Source organism: Polyodon spathula, chromosome 11, assembly GCF_017654505.1.
Source record: "Polyodon spathula isolate WHYD16114869_AA chromosome 11, ASM1765450v1, whole genome shotgun sequence".
NCBI classification, from domain to species: Eukaryota; Metazoa; Chordata; class Actinopteri; order Acipenseriformes; family Polyodontidae; genus Polyodon; species Polyodon spathula.
The window spans coordinates 10,866,804-10,892,617 of record NC_054544.1 but is presented as its reverse complement, the minus strand read 5'-3'; the positions used below and the strand labels follow the sequence as shown (position 1 = coordinate 10,892,617).

General features: G+C 37.4%; 1 protein-coding gene across 4 annotated transcripts in view; it reads right to left on the bottom strand.

Moving 5' to 3' along the window:
- Positions 1-25,814, bottom strand: part of LOC121323062 (plakophilin-4-like) — a 55,977-nt gene that overhangs the window by 8,405 nt on the left and 21,758 nt on the right. For 3 of the 4 annotated variants that reach the window (XM_041263787.1, XM_041263788.1, XM_041263791.1), the window contains 9 exons: positions 17,965-18,077; positions 12,539-12,573; positions 10,225-10,356; positions 9,917-10,110; positions 9,090-9,666; positions 5,735-5,926; positions 4,781-4,991; positions 3,258-3,390; positions 2,402-2,615 (listed from right to left, as the gene is read on the bottom strand). In XM_041263787.1, the coding sequence (XP_041119721.1) occupies positions 2,402-2,615; positions 3,258-3,390; positions 4,781-4,991; positions 5,735-5,926; positions 9,090-9,666; positions 9,917-10,110; positions 10,225-10,356; positions 12,539-12,573; positions 17,965-18,077 (1,801 nt within the window). The remainder of the gene's footprint in view (positions 1-2,401; positions 2,616-3,257; positions 3,391-4,780; positions 4,992-5,734; positions 5,927-9,089; positions 9,667-9,916; positions 10,111-10,224; positions 10,357-12,538; positions 12,574-17,964; positions 18,078-25,814) is intronic. The other variant, XM_041263789.1, reaches the window with a different exon arrangement.

Sequence of the window (25,814 nt, the reverse complement as noted above, 5' to 3'; positions counted from 1 at the left end):
ACCAGATGTGTTCAAGGCGTGTGATAGTAAGGTGGATCTATACTGATTGGAAGAAATGGGGGTGGAAATGTTAATAATCATATTATTTAATGTAATGTTTTTTAATCATCAGTCTCTTCCTTGAATTGACTCCATATGACATCTGTGTTGTGATGCAAGCGTATACATTGGTTCATGCTGCGACCTGCTTTGCTTGCTTGTGTCCAATGATTGTATTAACAGTATTTCTTTTATGCATATAAAAGTATTTTTGATCAAAAATCATTTGTCGATTCATTCTCCCTACACAACGGATGGTCTTTTGTTCCAACTAGGTTTGAACAGAACATAACTCTCATAGGTGAAGTGGAAAGTAGATGTGTAGCAGGCAAGTTCCTTTAACAGACCATTTGAACTGGAGTCATGTTTTAGTCCAAGCTGCACACTACGTGTCTGCTTGTGCTCATGTTCTCCAGCCTGGGGTGTGGTACCTGACTTCTGACTTAGGATGAGGTGGAATGTTGTGAAATTTGCCTTTTCAACAGCTCAGTGGCAGGTCAGCCAGTAGTGAGACTACCCACATATATTTCCTTTTTTCGTTTTGCAAGAACATGCACTGCTAAGGTCATTATGTCACTACTGTTCTTGTCTAAACAATTACTATGACCCCACCTTCCCACCCCCTCCACCTCCTCACACAAAAAACTACCATTACATCAAAGTATTATATCCACCTACAATCAAAACAGGTAGGCAGCTGTATTTTTTCAGTTTTGTAAAAGCTAAATTGTGACAGTTAAATATTCTTGCCTTTATTTTGTTTTATTTTTTAAAAGGAAGTAAAGAATCTGCTCATTGCAAGTCCCTGTGTTGCCAATGGGAGGCCCATTTTAATGATTGCATCTCATTTGCCTTGGTTTAAAGAACAGGCATTCAAGATGAGCACCTGAGAATGCTCTTTTCATTTAGTCAGATCTGTACATACAGTGTTGCGACCCTCACAAGGAGAAGCAGATCGATAATGAATGGATGGATGTACATACAGTACTTCATTTACTAAAAACAACATTTGGTGTCTGCAATTCTAGCTCTTCCACTAGAAACAGTGTAGTGATCAACAGAAGTGGCTCAATATCACATAGGAAAAAGAGACAGGAAAACTATACAGAGTAATTAAAGATGCAATACCATACTTCACCAAGACAACATAGCTATTGCTGTAATGATTAACTGTGTATCAATGAATCGTGATCCTCTCTTTGTATGAAATATCGAATCGTACCACAGGTATGTATCATTGGTATCCTAATACAAGACCAAAAGCACAATGTGTTTTAGACCAAGCAGCAGCAGACACTCTCAACAAATGGGAAAAGAAAATGAAAGCATGAAAAAAATAAATAAATAACTAGAACCAAGAAAAGGAAGAAAATAAAAAAAAATTGCATGAAAAGGTCCGTCTGTTGGACTGGAACCAACCTGCAGGGATTCTTAAGAAACTAAAGAAAACACAACTTAAAACAAAATGGTCGAACTTCTATTCAGTCCAAAAACATCACATGTACCTATCATTGAAAAACCGGATTAAGATAGCAGTGGGTACACACATTACCATGTCTCGGATTTACCTGCAACATAGATCATGTAAGAGAGTATTCATCAATACACAAGGAACCGTTTCACCCCTGCTTTCATTTTGTATAAAACTCAATTGCCTGCAGTAACCCCTTAGTTAAAAGCTGCAGAAGCACAGGCTTGTGGCTCCAGCTTTGAAGAACCTAGATGAGAGGATTGTCCTTCAGTTAATCATGATCACACTCGCCAGTTCAAGTATCTGAATCCTGTCCTGCTCAAGATCTTAAAAGAGAGAACATTTACTGCTAAGCTCATTATGTCACTACAGTGTCAGCTGTACTTAATACTTTGCAGTTCTTACTTACATTCTCAGCATACACACTGTTCTTAATTGATTTAAAGACATGACTCAATTGTAACTAAGGTGCCGTCGCCATCAAAAGGCCACAAGAAATGAATGTTAAATGCTCAATAAGTGACTCAAAATGTCAGAGAAGCCTGTGTTGCACTCAACATTCCTGAATTTCCTAACTCCTGTACACAATTTCACTTTCAGCACTAAGCTGACATCATTCACAAGAATTTGCTGGAAGCAACCACAGCAAGAAACAAAAAGGACTGCCTAAAATGACTGCTGTCATGCTGGGTACACTTATTACCATCATCGGAAAGGTTTGAGACCCCATACAGCTGTTCTGAAGTTCCATTTGAGCTGCTGATTTATTTTATCATTTGTTTGTGATAATGAATCACAAAAAAAGCACTGAACTGAATTGATAAAACAGGATAGATCGGTTTAATGGACTGCTACAAAATAAATAACAGGTCACAACAAAAGGCCACTTACCGGTGACAAGCTCTCTTACTTCTGCGTCTACAGTTTTTCTCAACACTCTTAACAAAGCAGGGACTCCGCCAGCGTTCCTCACTGCTACTTTGTTTTCATCCATTGCTTTTCCATAAACAAGATTTCGCAGCGCACCGCAAGCATTCTTCTGGACTTCCAAGACTTTATGGTCTAAAAGGTCAACCAAGTGCTTGATCCCTCCATGGCGGCACACCTTAAAGAAATTCATCTTTTAACTTCCGACACAGAAATCTCACATTCCCACCTACGTATATGATACCAACATGCATATACATGTATTTATATTTATGAAGCATTTGAATCATCACACACACACACACGCACACACGCACAAATGTGTCGGTTCAGTTAGACCTTAAAGGAAGATTATTCCAAACCGCTGTATTGGTTCCATCCCAAATATATATATGTATATATGTGCAATTGAAAGCTGGTTAAACTTTTAAATCACACAATTAGGTTGATCTGTGTGTACAACCTCCAAAGTGCTTTCAACTAAAAACAAATTGGCCGCTTTTTAATCTGTATACTCCTAGATGCACAGGTTTACGTATTCTGAATTATGACAATAAAATAAAATAAAAACAAAAAATGTTCCAGATTTTACCATTAAAATGAAATTTGATAAAAGCAAACAAGGACTTTTGATCACCGCTGTAGTGCCTGAAAGCAGAAAATTCGGAGGCTGTCGGCATGGAACTCCAGGGGTACATTTCAGTACCCTGCTGAGCCATTCAGGGCGAATCAATCAATAACAAGTGGAAAACTGGAAAAGGTCCTGTTATGAAAAAAAACATGGTTTACTGTACTAGTTGTTCAGTATCATGCTTGGTACCTCGTCTTTCACTTTATTATCTCCAAAGGACAGGTGCTGAAGGTAAGCCGCTGCATTAGCTTGAACAGACGGGAATTGATGCTGCAGCATATGAATCACCTCTGGCAATTCTGGGTCACGCCATGCAAACTCCCTATTTCAAAAGAGAGAGAGAAAACAGCAGTATGAAAATACAAAGCCCTGGAAAACCTAAAGCTCAGAGCAATTGCTTTAGGTAATAAGTCAAACAATATTTTCTAGGGCTGTGCTCGAAGGCTCGTTTGCTAGCCAGGAATTCGAAGGTAGTTTAAAACCTTTGAAGGTTCGTCAGGTGGCAATTCATGCAATTCATGTTTTATTTTTATTTTTCCCTCTGTTAACAGAAAGCGTTTGACAATGTGTGAATACTATAAATCACACATGTCACTTGCATGCAAAATTGTTTTGTTTTATTTGTACAGTGCATTTTCTGATAACCGCAGCAACCTCAGATATCTTTCTGTATACATATCTGTTAACAGAAAAGGAATTCTTACCAGCATTTTTATAGCATGACTAAAGAACAATATGAACTGATTTCAGTTTTACATGGTTTGTGCTATAGGGAATGTGCTTGTAGCTGGATTTCTGTATTTTAATTAAATCAAGTGCTATAAACTACAGGTCTTCAATGCATGTTAAAGGATAATTAAACTAAGGATGCTGCACAGTGTGATTGACAGTATGGTTACCATTGTGCATTTACTTTAGAACTTCCTGCAAGAAATGTCTTAATTATTGCACTATTCTAAAATTGAAGAAAAACTTGACCCATACATGATTTTCAAACAAACATAAAAGAAACATCCTGGCTCACTTTGTCTACTGCATCACCAGGTATACAGCATTGTTTCTTTCTATATAGCTTGAGTGTGATTCACTTCAGTGTGATTTCCCTTGATAGGTCATATGTTGGAAAAATGCACAGGCAATGAATATGTATTTGCAGTCCGCACAGTTGCTTGTGGTCTTGCTTTAACACAGCTGTAAGCAAGTCAAATTGAAGTCTGTTTGATTGAAATTAGCCCGAGGGCCTTACAGTTGTATTTGGTAATACTGAAAGTATTGTTTCTAGGTTACCAGAGGAACGCTGTGATGAAAAGTTTTTTTTTTTTAAGTTTAGGAAATACTTTCTCCCCCATGTCTAGTCTACTGCTTTTATATCATCACCAAAATCACCCTTTAGCACTTAAATACATGTTGAGTAGATTCTTGCCTCTTCTCTCGATTTCAAAATGTGTTAAAAGCACTTAAAATAGGAATACATCATTCATAGGTTATGCACAATTTAGATTTGAAATGATGCTGTAAAACTAGTACTACTTAAAACTATATAAAGAAAAAAAAAATTCTGCCAGGTGAAAGATAAGGGTACCAAAATCTTTCTAAAATAACTAATTTACTACAAAATAGTAGTAGCCTAGGTCCTTCTGCCTGGATGAATGAAAATGACACAGGTCTGCCATCTTAAAGTATCCCAAAGCCTCGTTAATAAACAGGTTTACCTGGGGTCTTTCTGAATGCTGTCGATGGAAGGGGACCTTGTTGTGACATCATCAACTGGTGCCGCATGCCTGGAATAGTTCGATTCAGAAGGTCTATACAGCGTTGATCGATAGGGTTCAGCGTAGGTGGCTGTGGGGTTCAGGGCATAGTTACTTCTTTGGTACGTTACAGCACTGCGCTGACTGGAAGTCCTCTGCAGATTCCCAACACCTAGCGAAAACCAGGTAAGGACAAAAGGTTAAAAATAATATCAAACATACTGCAACACTTATCCAATTGCCTTGGTATTAACATCATTTAGCAAAAATTGTCTGCAAATCCATCCATCTGCAGGTCACACTTATATTTCTGCATTCATTGCAAATTCTTAATCGATACGATTCTGTACATACTTTTAATATAATGGTCATCAACTTTATTATATTGATAGCTCTAATGTTAAATTACAGTCATAGTGGGGGTTACTGACACACATGTTATAAAACACAAAAGATGCAAACGAATCAAATTGCATTTCTTTCTAATGAAGTAGGATACACATCCTAGAGACCAAGAAACTAAACACAGCAACCTTTCAATATACTGCAGAGTAAACACATTACAGGCATTTATCTAAAAGGACTCCTCTGTGCGGCAATACAATTTATAACTAGACCTATCAGACTGAAAGGATCTGGACTCTGCAGCATAAACTGAATTGAGTGCTTGCTGGAGGCAGGCACAGTGCAACGTGGACTGAATTTTAAAATGTTAAAGATTATCCAAACTGCGGCCCCCCGAGTCCTTTAGCTTCTGCTGCTCTTACCTACTCCAGTCATTACTGTGGAATGGACTTGGTTTTGTAGTTCAATGACTGCTTGGCATCTTTGCCTTTCATGTTGAGGTGGAATACCAAGACATCTGTCCACCAGCTCTCTCACAACAGATCATTCAAATATAAAAAACGTCCTTACCTGAGCCAGCCCGGAAGACTGCCGTTTGGGTCCCATGGTGAAGCTCCACTGCTCCGTGGTTTGGACTGCGGTACAGGGGGCTTTGAAGTGTCCTGCCTTCGTAGATGGGGGTTATATGCAAGTCTGGAGACATGGCTGACCGGAGATCTTGCCCCAGTTGACTGTGCTGACTGGCATATGAGCTTCTCAAGCCTAAAAAATAACGTATGGCTGCATGTTAAAACTTCTAAACTCCAAGGACTCCTAAGTCCAGTAAAAAGCACTAAAATTGTAAAAAAATATCTAGTTTGCTACTGAACCACACTCCAATAAACTAAACAGAAATAAGCCAATGATCACACAACATTGTGAAGTTAAGTACATGCTTGGAATCTACCTAATGACATAGAAAGAATTTTAGAACGGTGCATGCTGCGGTTTCTGTCTAATGTTACACTGGTGGTTGCTCAACGTCTCTTCCCTGTAGTTTGCCTCCAAGTGTCTAATGGCCACGCCTTGAACAATGTGGCTAGGCTTGTAGTCACATGTCTCACACTTACACAGGTTAAAAGGTGTTTGCTGATGGGAGAAGTATGTGTCTGGGGGCTGGGGAGGGGGCAGAGCAGGCTTGAACAGATAATGCCAGAGACTATCCAGCAACCAAACACCTCAACATGCAGTTACAGGAAGTGCAGGCTTATTGTTATTCCAGTCATTTATATGGGTAGATTTCATTTTACTAACAGAGAGCATATGCTGTGTAACATTTGATTACAAATCCATTCAACCTAATACTCATAATGAATGATCGATGTACCAAAACTAGTCATGCATTTTTAGGTGGAATTACAAATAATTAGGTGTGGGTGGCACACTTACACATTCTAGATGAATGCATCATAAAATACCCAAATGAACTCCTACTATTTATCACTCAGCACTGACTTTTCCTGCCATCACAAAACACTGCTGAAAAGCAAGTGACATTTGTGTGTTTCATGAGGGGAGAGTTTACAGTGGGGTTTTCATTGAAATGAGCAAACGCTGAATTACCTGCAGTAAACAGCACTCCCAGGAGGAGTCAAAAGCTGAATCGCTTTAGATGTAAAGAGTAAAACACAAAACCTATTGACACAAATCAATAACTAAGTTTGTCTTGTCTTTTCAGAGGGTCATCAGGTTAAAAACATGGGATTAAAGTTTTGCAGATAGCTCAACAGTAGATGAAACTGTGAAGGGCTAGTCAATCTCTTCAGCAATGTGTACAATAGATATGCATTATTAGCAAGATGTCTAAAATGTAACTTGTGTCACAAAACTGTACTGATACGAGCAGTTGGGAATTACACAGCTGTGACCTAAAATGAAACATGAAACTAGATCAGGCAACTTGAAATAAAAACACTATTTTTGGTTTTTTGGGTCAAATGGTCAATGACTTTGAATACAAAATTAATTCAATAATATCATGACCACCTATTTAAAATGGGCATGTAGTATTCAGCATTAGTTATTTCTGAGAAGTGCAGTAAAATAGGCCAGACTGTTCCTAAAAGGAAACTAAACCCTGTGGAAGGAGATTTGAACAATCGAATTAAATGAGGCAGACTGCTGTTTTAGTGAGATTTTCCTTTTTGGATTGCAAACCATGAACCGAATTTTGTTTTGGAGATGGAAAGTTAAGCTCACGATTCTTTAATGTCTATAAAAGATGTGCAAACACATTGGACAAGAAATGCTTCTTCTGGTAATGGAGGAAGCTATGCCAGCCATCAAAGATTTAAAAAACTCAGACCTGTACAAATGAAACAAATGTCAGACATGGCTGTAAATACAATAGTTACATGTAGAAATGCAAGAGCGACATGTTCCTCCACGACGATACTCTCAATAACTGAGTCTCATTACAACTGGATAAGCTGTACTCTCATACATATTTACACAGACAGAAACATCCCCAGGAAACAATCCTCTCAGTAACTTGCATTGAGCGTTCCAACCCTTTTCATATTTCATATTGTTCTAGAAGATACTCAAATGCAGAAAATTATTTGTTCTTTGGCTCTGAGAAGGGAAGAAAATTAATATTCCCTGACCGATTAATAAACTGATTGCCCACAAAGGCAGCAGTCCGTTTTCCAATTATATCAACATTAAAGCATTCTGCAAGATCATTGTTTTATAAAACCACATTATCTTCGGATCACATTCGTATTTTCTTTTTATTATGCAAACCACTTGCCCGAGACCTGTTTTGATCCTGATGATGTTGATAAACAGCATGGCTTTCTTGGGCACTACACTGTATGTTGATTATATTGTGTATTTTCAAATAATCTCTGCATTCTCTAGTGTGGAATGGTGACATATTGGATATTGCTATGCACACTCAAAATGTACACAAAGTATAGATGCCAGCACAAACAACAAATCAAAAATTGCTTTGAGTAGATTTCCAGGACTTAATAACCCAATTAGGAAAATCAATACCGCTATCTATGAGAATGCTTTTGAAAAAGGGCTTAGGGTCTAACAGAGCAGTATTATAAAGACAAATAGCAACCAGCAAATAATCTATTGACAGAAGGCAAACAAATACAGACCATTTTGTGAAAATGTAGCTTTCATGATGAAGTAAAAGGGAACTGAAGTTATGATTACTTAACCACCACAAAACAGAAATTTTCATCTCCATCATGGCCATAAAAAAACTACACACAATATATATATATATATATATAGTATCTATATTTATATATATTATATCATAAATATATATATATATATATAATATATATTCATTAAAGTAATACACATGAAAACTTACTACTTGCTAGACGATCTGAATTTAAAGTACATGCGGACGCCTCTACCCTGGGATAACATTGTAATAGGTAATTCCTAGTTCTGAAAAAAAAAAAAAACACCTACATTATTATTCTCTTAAGTGAATAAAAACAGAACTAAAACCCATACAACTAAAAGAGAGAATTAGTTAATGCAGTTATCTTTGTGTAATGCTCTTCAGCAGCTATTTATTATTTGGTTTATTTATAATGCTACAAAAATCTGCTTGAAATGTCTTTTTGATTGAATGCCTTTGACAGTGTTCACCACGTCCTACCTATGAATTTTTCCTCAAGCCAGATTGTGTGACATAACCGGAGTCATAAAAATTGAGAAAACAAAATAAAAAGCATGACTGCTGTTGCAATACACAATAAATGTGACATTTTAGTTCGCTACATCCTGCCCTCAACAGGGTTACATTTATAGAAAACGAAAATCTAAACAGACACTTGAAAAAAAGATGACAGTTTTAAGAGTACAGCAAGGTTAGAAAATGCTTTGACGTCTATTCAGCTCAGTTACCAACCTGTAAGGCTGTCCGGGCGAGGTGGGATCATCCTCTCGTAGACTTCATATGATTGCTGTCCATACTGATCCGTCTCGTGATGGAGTGTTCTTTGCAAAGTCGATCCATAATGCTGAGGCACTGCAGTCATGCCGGAACGAAGGGGGGATGAAGAGCCAGTCTGCTGGCTGTGTGACGGGGACCCCACTCTTGTCTGAGAGTCTAGCAGAGTAAGAGGAGAGCCCATGCGGCCCGACTTCCCCAGCACTTGGTATGGGGAAGTATCTCTGCTGGAGTTCACAGACTGTCTGGATGTAAGGGAGCTTAGTCGCCTTATAGCCGCGGGGGAATTCGACTTCTGGGCACTGAAAGGGGAACCTGCTTGTTGTGAAGATGGTAGTGTTGTGGTTGAGTACATGTTTGTGAGTGGTTTGGGTTCAGTAACTGCGGGCGAGCCATATCCACTACCCAGGGACGTCCTTAAGGAACCGCGCGAAGGTGAAATGCTGCTGCCGTAGGCCGGAGACTGTGTTCTAGATGGAACAGAACTCACTCTTCTCATCACCCGGACAGCTGTTCCTGGAATGTTTATGGGTGCCTAAGGTTTAAAGCAACAACAAAAATGTTTTAGAAAAGTAAAGCCTTATTCTACAAAATAATCTCCACTAAAACGAAACAATTCTGTATAAGTAACAAATGTGTAATATGGTGCAGTTAAACAAAATTAATATAGCCTTAAAACAAAAAATGTGGTACCAGTATTGAACCATTTGCCTTACTGAAAAGTAAAACTATCCTAAAATCTTGGTCAACAAAATGTTTGCACATTATCCATAGGTGTACAGTACCTGAACTAGAGTTTGTCCTTCTGCTCTGGTATTTCTCATAAGATTGGCATTATTTGCACTTCCAGGGAATGAATGCTGAGGTCTAAACTCAGGCTTGACCAGGTTCTGGCTGCTGTAGTAACTGCTTGCTTCTTGGTAACCACTATCAGAGTATGAATTCATTTGTGTTGAGCTGCGTGAATTCCCAAAAGACCCTGGAGAAAAGGAGATGGAAACTAAATGTTAGTTAACTGCTTAGCAATTTACTGTAATATGAATACTTCCAATGATGAAACAAACTGAAAAAAGCCTTAATGTATTTAACAGACCCTCACTTTCATGGAGAGAGGTCTGTTCAGGGGAGTACAGCTGGACTTGCTCCTGTTCAATTCGGACACGATAAGTGTTGGATTGAGTAATGTCAGTTGCTCTCGGTTTGGTCACTCCTGCCGTTGGGGCATCTGAAAGTGAGAGAACAGGTTTGTTAAACCTTCAAGGAAAGAGGCATCATGTGTCTCAAAATAGACAATAATTATTACTATCATCCAGTGGAACAATGCAAGGCTCCGTGGTGCATGTGTACTAGAGAACAACCGACTCAAACAAGTTACAGAATTATCTTTGTTTGTCATAACAGAACAGCCTAGACAAAAAGAGAAAAAACCCTAACCGAGTATTACAACTTCAAAGCATACAAAGAACTACAGGAAGGCTGGGAAAATGATAAAGCGGCATGAATGGGGCTTGGCGTCAAATGCACACTTGGCAGGAAGCTGGACAGGCTTTTGTCCAGCTGAAGACAGAAACAGACAAGGAGCATCTTTCACTGAAACCTCTCTTCTGCTTTACTGATCAAGAATACAATTAAAAGAACCACAACATTTCAGGATATTTATATAAATCTGCTGATTATTTTTTTTTCCTTTCTGCATAGACTTCAAGGGTTTCCATACAAGTTTGGACGGGTGTGATTTAACCAATTAAATGGGCTGTAGCAGAGATCTTGGGACTATATACCCTGGAGGTATAGATGGAGTAAAAGCATATAGCAGTAAAAAAATAAATAAATAAAAAAAACTGCAAAGGCAAGTTGGAAAAACAAAAGCACAATCAACATAGCATAGAATTAAAAAACATAATAATAATTACATTTCTGGAGAGATGGTACTATAAGAGCAAAAAATAAATAAAAGCTATGGTTTAATGAAATTATGAGAAAAGAATTTCTGAAACCGTTAGCAACCAGAACAAATAACTTTAATGGCCATTGATCTGCAGTAGGTCTTAAGAAACGCAGCACCAACACAATTAAACCAATTAAAGTAGTAACAGCAGTCCTTCAGGTTATTTTTGTCATGATCAGAATGCCACATATTCAAAACAATAAAAGAACCATACAGGGATCATAAGCCATTACAATTAAAGACCCCCAGATTCTCTTCATTACAGTAGACTGTGTTGTTGTTTAATCCCTGAAGCACTGGCAAACCAAACTGCATGAGCCTCACCAAAAGGTCATGATTTCCCTGGATACTGGTAAATGATTTTGGTAGAAAACATATTTTTCTTCCCCCCACTGGTTCACTGTTTGTTCTGTAAGACACCAAGGCTTAGTCTTCAGACTGCTTGTGGTGACCCATCAATAAATGACTCTGCATCTTACTGTACTTCAGCACCACAATGGTACCTGAAGCACTAAGTGTAGGCTGCAGGGTGATGTGGAGAAGCAGATATCGCTTCATGAAAACTAAGGCAGGCTGTAATCATTAGATTGCAATTTGCATTCACACTGAACTAGGCTGTGGCAGCTGCTATTATTCACAAAGACATGTACTCCAATACAGCGCAAACACATTGATGACTCAAATTCAATGCTGGAAATATCTATTTTTTTCTTAAACCAACTTTTTTTCTTTCCTAGTAGACATTTCTTGAGAAGAGTCATATGGAAAAGATCAACCAGTCATTAACGCTACCCCCCCCCCCCCCCCCCCCCAAATCAAATCAAGTCTTGTTAAATGGACTGAATGTTCTCATGCAAACCCTTAAACGTTTTTCCTGAATCCTGCAAGTTTTGAAGCTGGGTATGATTCCCCCATCCCCAGAAGGAATTAACAGAAACCACTTCTTCAGTTCTTTATTGAAATGGTAAAATCCTTAAAACAGAAACCCACTGTATAGTAAACTATATAATTACTATATAACTACCAACTGAGCTAAACAACAGTGTTCCAAGTCTGCCAATTAAAAAAATTACAATGAAATCACTGTTATCTTATCCTGACAGTATAAACAGTAGCAGGTAAACTACATCAGTTCTGCCCTATCTTAGTGGTTCAAAAGGTTATGAAAAATCTCTAGTCTGGCTTTCAAAACACTCAACGTTTGCTACTTGGACTGAAAACATCTCCGGTTCATCATCAATAATACGTTTCGTTCAATTAACTTCTTTTCATTTTTAATGTACAATGCAAAAAACTCTTGATTCAAGTCAGCGGTCTGTTACAAGAAGAAAATATTGTGTCTTTTCTTTCTAAATCACTTGCTTTTTAACACCCACATTCCTCAACGATCTCAATGGTGTGTGACATAATATTAATTTAAAAATAAAGAACGTTATGCATAGCAAATGTTGTACTGTACCTGGGGATCTCCAGGGAAAGGACTTCTCAGATGAGCTATTAAAAAAAAAAGAAACGTATTTAACTACCACAGCAACCAAAGAAGACGTACACCACAAAGCACATAAAACAAAAGAAACCCCCCAAAAAATTCAAGCTACGCTTACTAAACAGTATGAACGTGATCAGAACAGGACTACAGTAAATTCATTTTAACGGATAAATTAAAAAGGCAAAGAATTACAGGGTATTACAAGGAGCAAAGGATGAAGAAAATGCAAGAACAATCTAATCCCAGTGCAGTGGGGAAACTCTTGGGGTTAAAAATAAATAAAATTTAATTTAAATTAAAAAAAAAAAAAAAAAAAAAAAAAAACACCTTTCAAAAAACAAATCAAGCACTCTCCTAGTACTATGTTCCTGTCAACAAACTAGAAAAGGATACTAAAGTATTGATCAGTTGAAGGCACTACTGTAGATAAAAACGCCTGTCTGTTTGTCTTATGGCCGCTTAAGGTAGTTCAGGGTTGGTGCAAATCAGAGTACGTGAAACCAGTTCTCTTATCATTTCTGTGCCAGTGTTTTTTTCAGAAATTACAGATAAACATTATTTTACAGTAGCCTCACTATTTTACACAGGAGATAATTGTGTTAAGAACAGCCAAGTAATCCTTCTCAATCCTGTAAAGACAGTTAGGTAAACGTTCAACAACTATTTCCGAGTTACCATGAATACAAGCCAGCACATGCAATTGCAAAACTGGTATAAGATTTGTTATTATTATTATTATTATTATTATTATTATTATTATTATTATTATTATTATTATAATACAAGTTTTCTCAGTACAGCTTGCATGCACAAACTACTCTACTGTGTCTGGCAACATTCAAATTCAACAAACTATTAAAAGGAAACCGTTACACTTAAAAAGTTTATGCAGACAATCAATAGAACTGGTTTCACTGAGCACAAATATCAATCTCACTGACCACGTCAACATAAAGGTGGTAAGATCAAATAAAATATTTTCTTTTAAAGCAATATTGATGAAATAATAAGTAAGAGTCCAGCATCACTATAATGCAATTGATCTTACTGACGTTACACCACCAGTAAGCCATCATGAACACTTACAAATCATTCTTAAATAATAAAGTCTGATGCAAAGCCTCCAGACACAAACAACCTTGGAATTCCAGAAGGACAAAAAAAAAAAAAATTTTAATAAACATTCTACATCCTGAAAACACTTGTCAGAATAAACACAAAACAGTGAGAATGATTCCTATGGGTCAGCAGACTTTGCACTTATAGCAGTAAAGAAATATGCTGCCAGCTCCAGCACCTGTCAGTGAAACAGAAAGTGAACACTTCCAGACACAAGCAGCAAAAATGCTGAGCTTGGAGGCAACCCCAGTTTTATTGATGAACCTATCTGAACGTATGCCTTCAAGCATCTGAAATGTAAGTGTTAAAAACACAACCATGCCTGTACTGAACTTCTTGCTTCAGAAAAGGCCAGAGATCAAGCCACATACAGCACCTTGCATATCTATGTATTTTCACATTTAAATAAAGCCGCATTACCCCGCCCCAGCAACATTAGCTCCATTTAGGGGCAAAGTAGCTTTCTATGGCAACAATGACAGTTATATTGAAAACAAAATATGATTTAATGCAACTGCTAATGAAGCTATTAAAATGCTCAGAAGCTGTTCTGATAGTGATTAGAAAGACACATTATGAAGAGACTTTTAGTATGCTGGATTACCCAACACCCAAAGCCACAGTAAAATAGATTGCATTTATCTAAAAACAGGTTATCAAAAAACATTTAACTACCTTTGCTCAAGTCTACTTGATGAGCCATTTTCAGCACATATGGCTCATCCAGTGAATGGACTTCTGGAAGTAAACAATTGGGATCTGAAAGCCAGCGTGTTGAAAGTAATTATAAATGGCTGTTTCAAGAACTATGCTTCGGTGAGCCGTTCCAAATGAATTATATTTCTGCATATTTACACAATTGATATTCACTATCTCAAGTGTTGATCTGTAGGCTGTTTATGCAGCGGATACCTTAAACGGAAACGAGTTAGAGCCTGAATTTTGGTATCTTTTTAGTTCTGGAGAAGGTTCCTGATAACTATTGAAATAAGGCCAATTGTTCTAAATGTATACTATATTAACTTTTTTTTAAATATTGTATTAATGCGCACAAAAAAAGCTCTATTCCTTGTCTGAATCAGACACAAGAGTTGTAACCATTAAGATGCATCCACACTGGACAGAGCGACGCGAGTGAAGTCATCGATGTCAATCCACACCAGACACGACTTGGAAACGATCCAAAATACTGGAAATAAATACACGACCCCGCCCACGCATTCCTATTGGACACACTAGAGATAATACCAGTAATAGCATTTGAAGCCCGGTACATCTCCAGCTGTCAGTAGACTGCTAGACAATAGTAGTATAGTTGAACTGATATTTTCAAACAAAATTATTTTATTGTTATACATTTATACAACTTATTGCAATCTCAATTGTGTTTCTTTACAAATTCCTTCATTGATCCTTTTTATTAACTAAGTATTTTAAAGTGCAATATTATTATTATTATTATTATTATTATTATTATTATTATTATTATTATTATTATTATTATTATTATTATTATATTATTATTATGCGCGCAAGTTACCATAATCTTCAAAACTATGAGCTTGGCAATGTTGTTTTTCACACAGAACACAAAATGTATTGCTGGCTTTGTTTTACAACATATAGAATAGTAGGACCTCGATAATATTTGTGTTTGGTGAATCTCCACAAAACTTCTCTTTATGCGTATGTAAAGACTTCCTTCTTGTCATGGAATTGTGCCACAGAACAACTTAGTGATATAGTCAGTGTCAGCATTTTAAATAATGATATTTTCATTCAAAAAAGGTAGGCTAAGGAAATTCTGAGAAACTGTTTTAATGTACTGATTGCTGGTTGTTGGAATCATGGGAGAGTTATGCAAATCCCAAGGCTCAGGAAGGACACAGTGAGTGGAATGGATTGCAAAGGCTGCTGGGAGATAGATTGTTGGTCATGCAACACCCAGTCTGTGCGATACACCCTTGCAGTTGATACTCTTCAAATACATCTCCAAACCAAGTTCTTTTCAATACATCAGTTATGAGTTACTGCAACGTAAAGCACTGAGTGACTTGCTCCTGCAAACCATGGCTCCTTTCTCATTCCCACACCTCACTCTTTTTAATGATTCATGCTCAACTCAAGGCACTGCATGTCATGAGCAGATATCACCCAGTTTATACCACAAAAGAAAAGTCATGCAATTTCAAAGAAATGTGGAGTGGAACATGTCCAGACAAGGGGGCTCCAATGCCTGTGGACCAGCATAGGGTGTTCTATATATTTTTGCTTTGATTACTGGCTTCAGAGACACGTTCATCCCTAATCTACCGTAACTACCGTAACCATTAAAACTGTCCAACATTAGTGCCAATTAGGGTCTGTAAAAAAACATAAATAAATATATTGTTTTTAATTAACAAAATTTAATGGAAATGAAAGTTCAACTAAAGAATGATAAGGGGAGTAAAAAAAAAAAATCAATAAAAAAGGTACTGAAGCTTAGTACTTTAAAACACTTAGTTAAAGCACTATTAACATGTAGAAAGGGTAGCAAAACAATGAATCTGTAATGGACATCAATTTAACCTGGACCTGTTCCATTTACAATCCATCGCTACAGATTTCTCAATAATCTTTGTTGCTTCACATAATGATGAATCAGCAGGGTCTGTCAATAATCAATAATTAGGATTTGCATCACTGGGATTGAGCCAATTCAACTCTTATACAGGAGGAAGTTCTCAGGACACGTCTTACTGTACAGCAGGGGTCTTAATTACTCTATGTCTGGTATTTAAACTGCATGTAGCCAAACTGTGTTCCAACCTGTGGGCAGCAACACAGCAATGCAGTCTTTTATTTTCATACTGGGAGGGTAGCACACATGCACTTTGTATCTCAGTCCCTAAAAGACTTAAACAGCTTTTATTTTATTTTATATATATATACTGGAAAATAAACAACATGGTTAACCTTTAATTGCAGAGATAAAACATAGTTAAGAGAGGTGCATATTGCAGCGCTGGAAAGGTGCAACAGCTTGATTATTTTTTTATTCAAAATGGTATTCTTACAATTTAACAATTGGTAAAATTAGACTAGAAAGCTGCAACTGTATAGTCAAGTAATTTGTCAGACAAAAACATTCAATGTGAAGTGTGTTTGGGTTTATTTTATTATAAACTTCCACAGAAAAACAACTAAAATGTGTTGTCCTTGAGATCCCAGTCTTTCTAGCACACTGCCAAGATCCTAATTAGACGCTTTAAATCACACTGTACTTTATTATCTGCAACAGTACATTTCTGTTTTTCTTTCTTTGTGGGCTTTCCTCCCTATTTTGAAGATGTATCTGCTGTAATCTGAAACAGCTTTAATGTTGAAGTTGTGTATAAAACTTAACTGTGCATATGAAGATACATTTTTGGAGCAATGCTGTAAGCAAAGCTCTTAACAATAATCCCTAATGCTCACTTACAATTGTTTAACCTATAAAAGTATGCTTTTTAAAACATTTGTGTCAATTTAAGAGTTAAAAGGTCACATGATGACACCTTATTTGCATTAGCCAGTGCAGTTGTCAGACAGATCGCATCATTACAAATCAGTGAGGTGTTCCTCAGCATCCATGCAGACAGTGTAACTACCACTATGAAAACACAGGTACAGTAAAACAAACTAAAGTCCAAACTCAGGAAGGCTCCTGTGTAATTTTGTAATCTCACAAACTGTAAATGGGCATTTGAAAAGGGACATTAAAACATCTAACTCTCAATAGCATAAGCTAAATCTTCAGAACTTACACCGGCACGGTTTATGTATACTTGCACAAGCTACAATTCCCAGTCAGCTCAATGCAATGTTAAGACATCTTGCCCACTGGCCTGCTGAATATGCAGTGTATAACATACAAGAATATATCTAGCTATTGCATAAAAACTGCACCCCACAAGCATTGCAATTTGAAATGAAGTGCCCCTCACGAATAGTGCTTATCATTGACAGGTTCTTTATACAAGAAATCAAGGGAGGGGGGATGGGTAAAACAACAAACCCTCTGGACTAAAATTTAACTACAGTAACATCATACTTTCACTCCACCACAAACGGCAGGTAAAGCTTAAAATTATGATTTACAAAATAAAAATAAATAGGATTACTATTATTCAGATGTATTCTGTATATGTAAATTATTAAGATGGGCTATTGGGGTTATTTGTAATGTCTTGCATGAGAATTGTTGTATGATTTCTGTTGCTGTTGAAAATACAGAATAAAAAACAGGCCTGTACCTGATGCTGGCAATGCTAGGCGACTCTGCTCCCAGTCTGCATCTTTCTAGCTGACTGGCAACAATCTGCCGCTCCACCTCCAGCTCCCTGGTTAGCCGTTCAAACTGGAGCTCCTACGGCAAGAGGTAAAGAACAAGAAGTGTTACAATACTAAAAAAAACCAAAAAAAAAAAAAACACCACTATGCATTACTGTCACATTATTTTATTGAACACTGCCAATACAGCAATATAGCATTCTAACCCTCCTACCTTTTATTAAAAATAAATAATACCTGATAAGATCACCCCCTCCCAGTCCCACCCTCATTGGATTGTTATATAGCATGAAATCCCCACCTTAAGTCAGGCAACACCTACCAATCTTTAACCTTGCTCATTTAAGTCCTCAGGGGCAAATGTAAAAGACATGCTTCCTTCTACCAATTATTCTGCATGTGAGCCTCTGAGCTCAGAATCCTGCTCTTTCAATTTCGTCTAGCACTGCAGCATACAGTATGTCACACTGTAGCTTAAGCACGCACCTTCTCTAATTATGCCTACGACTGAGACGCAATGATCTAGTCTAGCATCCCCCTGTGTGGCTCGTCAGTGTTATCACATCCACTTTAGCGTTTCTGGAGCTTCTAAGGGTTCTTCAAAGATTCTGATTTCAGGCTATCATACTCCAGGCACAAATATAAACCATTCAAGATACAAGAAAGGCATTTCTGTCAAAGCTCCACAGAGCGGGTTTTGCATTTCTCAAGGCTGCCTCCCCTCCCCCCTTCCCTGCTCCAGCTCTCACAGAGCCAGTCATGTGAAACCTGGTGTAGAGAAGAGGAAGCAGAAAACACATTTACTGAGATTTCATTCCGGTGAAGTTATTGAAAGGCATGTTGGTGCAGAGGATCATTCACTTTTAACATTTCCTAAAGGACTTTCTATTACACATCTGACCTCAGCATTGGTTTTTGGGGGAAACAGCCTCATTTTTCTGATAGAAGTGTTACAATAGCTCTTATCAATGAACCACAGGTAAAATATTTGCTAATCATTGATGTATAGTACAAACAGATACACGTACTTGCAACAGTACATTTTTTGCATATCAACTGCCTTAAAGATAAACACAGTAAGTATTTGCTGCATGTTACCAACAGAGCATATTTAAAACATAAGCTGTATTGTATATGTTTTAAAATGCGTTTTATCAGGCAAAAAAATAATCTAACCAACAGTTTAGCAAACACTCAAAATAGCCCCATAATGCCATTTCATTATTAGAATATACAGTCAATATACACGAATTTCAAGGGACCAGCAAAAAAATTGTCTTATCAGTAAGTTGTATTAGCAGGAATCTAGAGTCAAATGCACACTGTCAGTTTTTATTGAAGGTACAGTAACACTGAAATCAATGTTCAATTCCAGAGTTCAAGTACAGTGTGTTTTATTGAAAACACAGCTGCAAGAGAATTTTTTAAAAAGTATACATTGCAAATGAACTGCACTTGAAATCTGCACGTCCCATTCTGATCACATTTCTAAACCACAAAACCAAGGTGTCTTCAACATCAGGGTATTGAGCAAATCAGAAACACTGACGACTTGCATCCACAGTTTGCTGTTCATAAGCCTGTATTATTATATCCCATTTTTTTAGAATTGGTTGACAAAAGTGTTAGTGGGAATGTTGAAATCTGTAGCAGTATCTTGCTTTTTCTTGCACGCAATGATAGTGCACGTTTTTGCGTGAGCACGATGGCAACTCTAAATGCACCATAGTCCCCAAACAGCACTTAAATACAATAGAGGCGCTAATGTGGATGCAAGTTAATACATTTCTCCAATACCCTTTACACTCAACTGTTTGAACTAGGGCGTTTCGTTTTATTCACATTTTTTCTTACCTGGGAAGGCTCCAAAATAACAGGAGAGCTCCAAAATAACAGGAATTTCATGTTGCGTGAATTCATATTAGAAGAACTCATTTACAATAATCCGCATTGTAGAAAAAGTGTACTCTCAAGAAATGAGTCTAATCAGAGTTCATTTGAACTAAATGACTATATGCGTTGTACTAGAAGTAAACTGGGAGGCATAATCATTGGGAAAGGTTATATGAGAGAGTGAATGGTTGCTCAAATACCATGAAGAGAAATGACTGCGGCACAATGAACCAGTAAAAGGGATACATTTTCTTGCATGTTAGAATCCCAGTTAGAGTATGAAGCTTTAAAGCCTCATGTGATGTGTGTTGCCTGACGAGTTTACATAACACTGAAAATATGGAGTTGCTAGCTGAAATAGTTTGAGATATCTGAAGTTACAAGTTATTTCAAATCTGTAGGTCAATAGATCGTTTTCCTGGTAACTGTGATTCACCCATAAATTACAGCATCACGCAACGTCCCTTCTATTTGTGAATTCACCTCCTCGTCCGTCCTGTAAATTTAGCAATTACTTATCTTACTCCAGACTCCAATTACTACCTTGTTCTTGATCAGCCATGGTATTTGAAATAAAATGTAACACGGTATACATGCAGTCATGTGGGCTGTTGACTTTCAATCCACGCCCATTATAGCGCTTTTACACAGCAGTTGAGACGGTTCAGAGACGGCATAAAATCTGACGGCTCTGTGACAGCATAGGCAATTCACACAGACCAAAATGGCGCAGTAGTGCTCGTTCCGAGCCATCATAACTCGTCTGTATGAAAGAGGTATTAGTCTACACTGTGTAAATCAAGGCTTTTACTCATCAGAAGTTGTAATGATGAGAATTAAAAAGTAAAAACCTCTCTTTAAGAATACACAAATACAACATTTTATAGCAATAGCTTTTAAACTAAACATGAGTGAACGCGCAGCCTTAAAAACAAGCCCTGCCAAGATGCAGTGTTATGGTGATTTCCCATCCTGCGGCTAAAATAGAAGCCCATCTGTTCCTACTGCATCTGCTGGTACTGCACATTGCACTAAACAAGACCACAATAACATTTTAAAACCATCAAGCTTTTTCTGTGACAAGTAGAGTATTGTATCTATGGCAACGGATCGCTTCATTATTTTCCAGCCATTTACATGCCAGTAAACAGATAATGGGTTTAAGAATCTGGAGATTTGTTAAATGTAATATTTTAAAAACAAGACGACAATTACATCGCCACTGAAATGTATGTTGGATGAAAATTTTTAAAATAAAGACATAAAATAAATAAAAAGTGTAAATTTAAATGGTGACATTTCCTCCAGGACCACTAGAAATGAAATGAGACTATCAAGGTCTATCTGGCACACATCTCGTGCACACTACAGTGAATTCACTGTCTGAATAGAATAAGAATGAGTCCAACTGTGTGTGTGTGTGGAGGGGGGATCTTTTTACTTTGCAGCTGCCCGATCTATACCTAAATCTATATCTAATTCCAGTCAAACACATCAAGAAAAATTGCTGCACAAAATGACTGGTTGTTATGAGAAAGAAGCTATTGTACAGTCCATGAGCTAGAAGAATAAGCAAAGCAGTGACAATGAAAACCATGTCAATATGCTGCCCTTATCAACAATACTTTTGTTGGTTCAGTGCAGTTATTGTGCTGAACACAATGCCTTTCGATGGCGGGTCTGATAGCCCTCGACATTGATGTTGATTCAGATCCTGTCCAATTATGGGAAAAGACAAAAGAGAGTACAAGTTATACATCCTATTATCCATTTAATCTTGAATTACAAACACCAAAGCGTGTCAGGGGCTGTGAAGTCACTCCAACATTGCCCCATATCTACACAGTTCCTCGGCCAGAGCTGGGAGAGATGAATGGGCCGTTTTCAATAGGAAAGCTTTATCTTACACAGGAAGGGGTGTTTGTTTCATCTAACAAAATGGAGCAATCCAGCACAAAATGATCACTGGTTGACACAGCAGCAGAAACCTACTGCAGTTAGTGTTGATTACCACAGATGTACTGGCAGATTAACAAATGATGAAACGAGACACAGATAGGACAAGCTTCTCTCAATATCACTTCCAATAAAATGACTAGACAGGAGGATGTTACAGTATGACTAAATCAGATGACAATGGTGGAGTTTCCATGTGTTTTTTTTTTTTTTTAGTTTGAGACATTTGCTCGAGAAATGTCTTGTGTAAAATGCTTTTTTGGGGTTTCCTTTATTTTACTTGAGTAAACCAGGCTTTTCACCTGACGTCATGCAAATGAATGGGAAAGGTGGGGGTTGATATGTAAATTAGCTATGCGTAAAGTACTTGTGCTGTTTTTGAAGATTCTAGTGACATTTTGTAAAATTGTGGTTTTCATGTGCAGAGAATTGGTACATGAGTGAATCTAAGCTGCTGTAATAAAACAAAATACTTCATGCCTGGTTGGTATGTAATGTGTTTTACTGCTCTTGTCCACCTTGGTTTTTAAATGTCATTGGTGGGGTGGCATGTTGCTAGTATTGAATCCGGTTTCAACTACCATTATCTTACGACTCGTTCATTAAAAATGAACTGGGAGGTATAAAATGAAACCGACCAACACAGGTAATGCAGATCACAATGGCTGAAAATTGGCCGAAACATACTATTCTAAAGCTCTGTGCCACACATCTTCCACATATGCTCCCAAGTCTGTCTGGACTGGGAACAGTGGATGTTTTCCTGTTGTTTCGGGACCTTGAACCTCCAAGCATCCTCTACCAGCAAATCCTTATGGCTTATTATCTAATGCCAATGGCTAGCGAAAAGATGGTTTGGACACATACTCGTCCATCTTGCTGGTGGGAAGAGGTTGTGCTGCATCACATTTTCACAGATCTGCAGTGGATGAGTCCTTTCGCGTCACCAGGGCAACATTCTACATTATAGTGGAACTGGTAAAGGAAGATATGCAGCCAAAAAGGAATTACATACGGCCTCCTTTGCCAGCAATTGCTCTGCATAGACTGGCATCCTCAGCCGAGTACAGGGTAGTTGGCAATGTGTTTGAGGAGCATAAAATCACAGTTCATCAACGTATTTGGTCAACTCCCATGGTATAGCATAGCTATACCAGATGTAACTGAAGTAAAAAGCATTGCTCCGAGGGACCGTCCTGCTTCTCCTGAACAGCACCTCCTTGCCCGTTTCTGCAGGGAGGGCTGTTTCAATTTGTCCGTAACTTGTGGGACTCCTCTTTCTATTCCTCTTTCTGAGAGGGCATCAACCACTTGTTGGTACACATGCTTATTACGATGTTTCCAGCGATCGAGCTGGCTCAACACACCCAAGCCACTAACTACAGTAATTAATGCCCGGGTTTCCTCCTCTCTCCAGTGATTTTGAGGGGAGGGTGGACGCGCTTGTCTTTGGGCATAGCTGGGATCAAAAGCAAGGGAATTGAGTTACAGACGTTTAGTAAGCAGCTCACTTGCTGTTCGTGTTTAACTTTAGTGTAGTTTTTACAGCAAGGGTATTGTCAAACAGCTGCTAACAAGTGTACACCGCAGTTCATGGTAAGTGGTTTTATACAGAACTGTAAACCCACAAGAGATATGAACGATATCTATAGGTGTCATCGAACTGGACAAAAACATTGCTTTAAGATTGTCATTCATGTTTCACGATTGAAATTTAAGGAAGGTATGGTTACATTTCTAACAAAATGAGCGGATCATTTTCAGCTAGAATAAATTAATCACAACACAACCCGATTTGACAAACTGAAATGTAGACAGAAACACACATATGTATGTCATATATACACATACATACATATGCAAGACAATGCATAACCCCTATTGCTTCCTCAAATCTATCCAATGTTACCTTTTAAACACCCCCTCCCATTTAAGGATAGCTTAGAAACCATTTCTGTAATAAAAAAAAAAAAGATTTATTTTCCTACCCTAAAGTAGTACTGAAACTGAATCCAAACTTTGCGTCATAATCGCTGAGGCAGTAAATTACTTATTGCAGTAAAAATGACTTCTCACTCTAAAAGATGAAATCTACTGATGAATGAAACAGTTTTCCACTTTATCTTGTCAAGTCAGCAGCATGTCTTTTGAAATCCGACATTAAAATTGAAGTACAGTCCGTCAAAGAAATGAAACTGTTTTCTCTCTCTCTCTAATAAGTATTTCCATTCCAACCCTATAGTGTATTGCAATTTTTATTTTATTATTATTGCAATGCTACTGTATTATTAACCCCCCTAAAATGTAAATATATTCTCCTGATGAATGGAGCAGCTTCTCTTTGTTTCTTGGCTCTGCTTTTCAAGCAGGGGCAAACTTTCAAACCCACTAAAACCTTAAAGACCTAAACAAAGCCTGTTTTCTGCTGTGGGTTTCATTTAAAGAGAAATACACTGTGTACTTTATGGTGTTATGCAATATCTATTTGAGGATTTCAGGAGATTTCTGAATACAACTCCAACTGGATTATTATTTTTAGTGAACTCTACCATGATCTACATATCCCAAATCTTAACATGCACCAAAATCTTTGCAGTTTGTGGACAATTCATATAAAAATGTTACTTTATTTACATACCAGCCCGCTGCCTTGTGTGCATCATGTATATGCCAGCCTTTGAATTCAAAGATATTCAACCCCATTGCCAGTCCAGCATTATACAGTATACTACAAACAGCCGATACCCAAAATGAGAATTGTCCTACATAAAACAGACTTGTGCATCTGCGTGCATTTCCTGCGGTGCAGTGTGTGTTATTGTAGCTATGGGCTAAGTGCATAGGACTCCCAACAAGCTAGTGAAACACTGGATCTTCACAGGCTATTAGACGTTTAATGGAATAAAGATGCTTATCAGAAGCTCTCTGATACAAATTAATTTTGATTCCACACACATTTCTTCATGAATGCCACTATGCTCAGTATCAGATGTAAATGGTTATGATATGAAAGGGTGAATGTAGATGAGAAATGCTGAAAACCACATAATGAAAACACACACTAAAAAAAAGAGAACAAATAGTTCTTTCTACTTGTTTACCGTTAATTAAGGAATTATGTATGCTTGTACCGTAACATTTCACACTATTACAGTACTGTTTAAAAAAAAAACATTTAAGATTTACTATAGCTTGAATGTCTGTTAGTTTATATAAAACACACATATTTAAAAAACAAACATTTACATGTACAATAAACATTTACAATGCCCATGTGATGTGACACAGAGCATTTATATTTGTTACTTTCGACTTGACATTCGGATTAAGCCATCAGTAACCAAACATGAAATTGAAACAGAAAGGTGCTTCTAGTTTACCTTCACAAAGTTCGATGGCATTTAATAATAAAAATCATTTTTAAAAAATCCACTGACAAAAACTCAAATTCTTATATGCCTTCAACCTAGTCATCTCACAAGGATACCTGCACTGATTTGGTCCTCTATTGTCCATCCTCAATTCAATCATGAAATCTCTTCAAGAGCATTACCAACAAGATGGGTTTCAAAAGAAAAGGAACTGCTGCAGATTCAATACCAATATCCAATTGTTTGAGGCACAAGTCCATCCTCCCTTTTTCCTGTCACATCACATTCTGAGAAGCTTATCTTTTCCCCTTCTGTCAGTCCCTAGAGTAACATGCTTTACCAATAACACCACAGGCAGTGTAAAAGCAGAGTTTATTTTTTTTCATTCATTTCTGCAAATTTCAATAATTTCAATGAATGTCCTTTGTTGGGTTACAATCTAACACACTGAATCAGGGCATATAAAAGCACCTGAAGTACCCTGGATATTTTACTTTTAAAAACAACTGGAATGCATGTTAAACACGCTTAGACAATAGGCCTGTATGAGACCCCAGCTATTTCAAAGAGGAATTTGGATGAGATTTCAATAC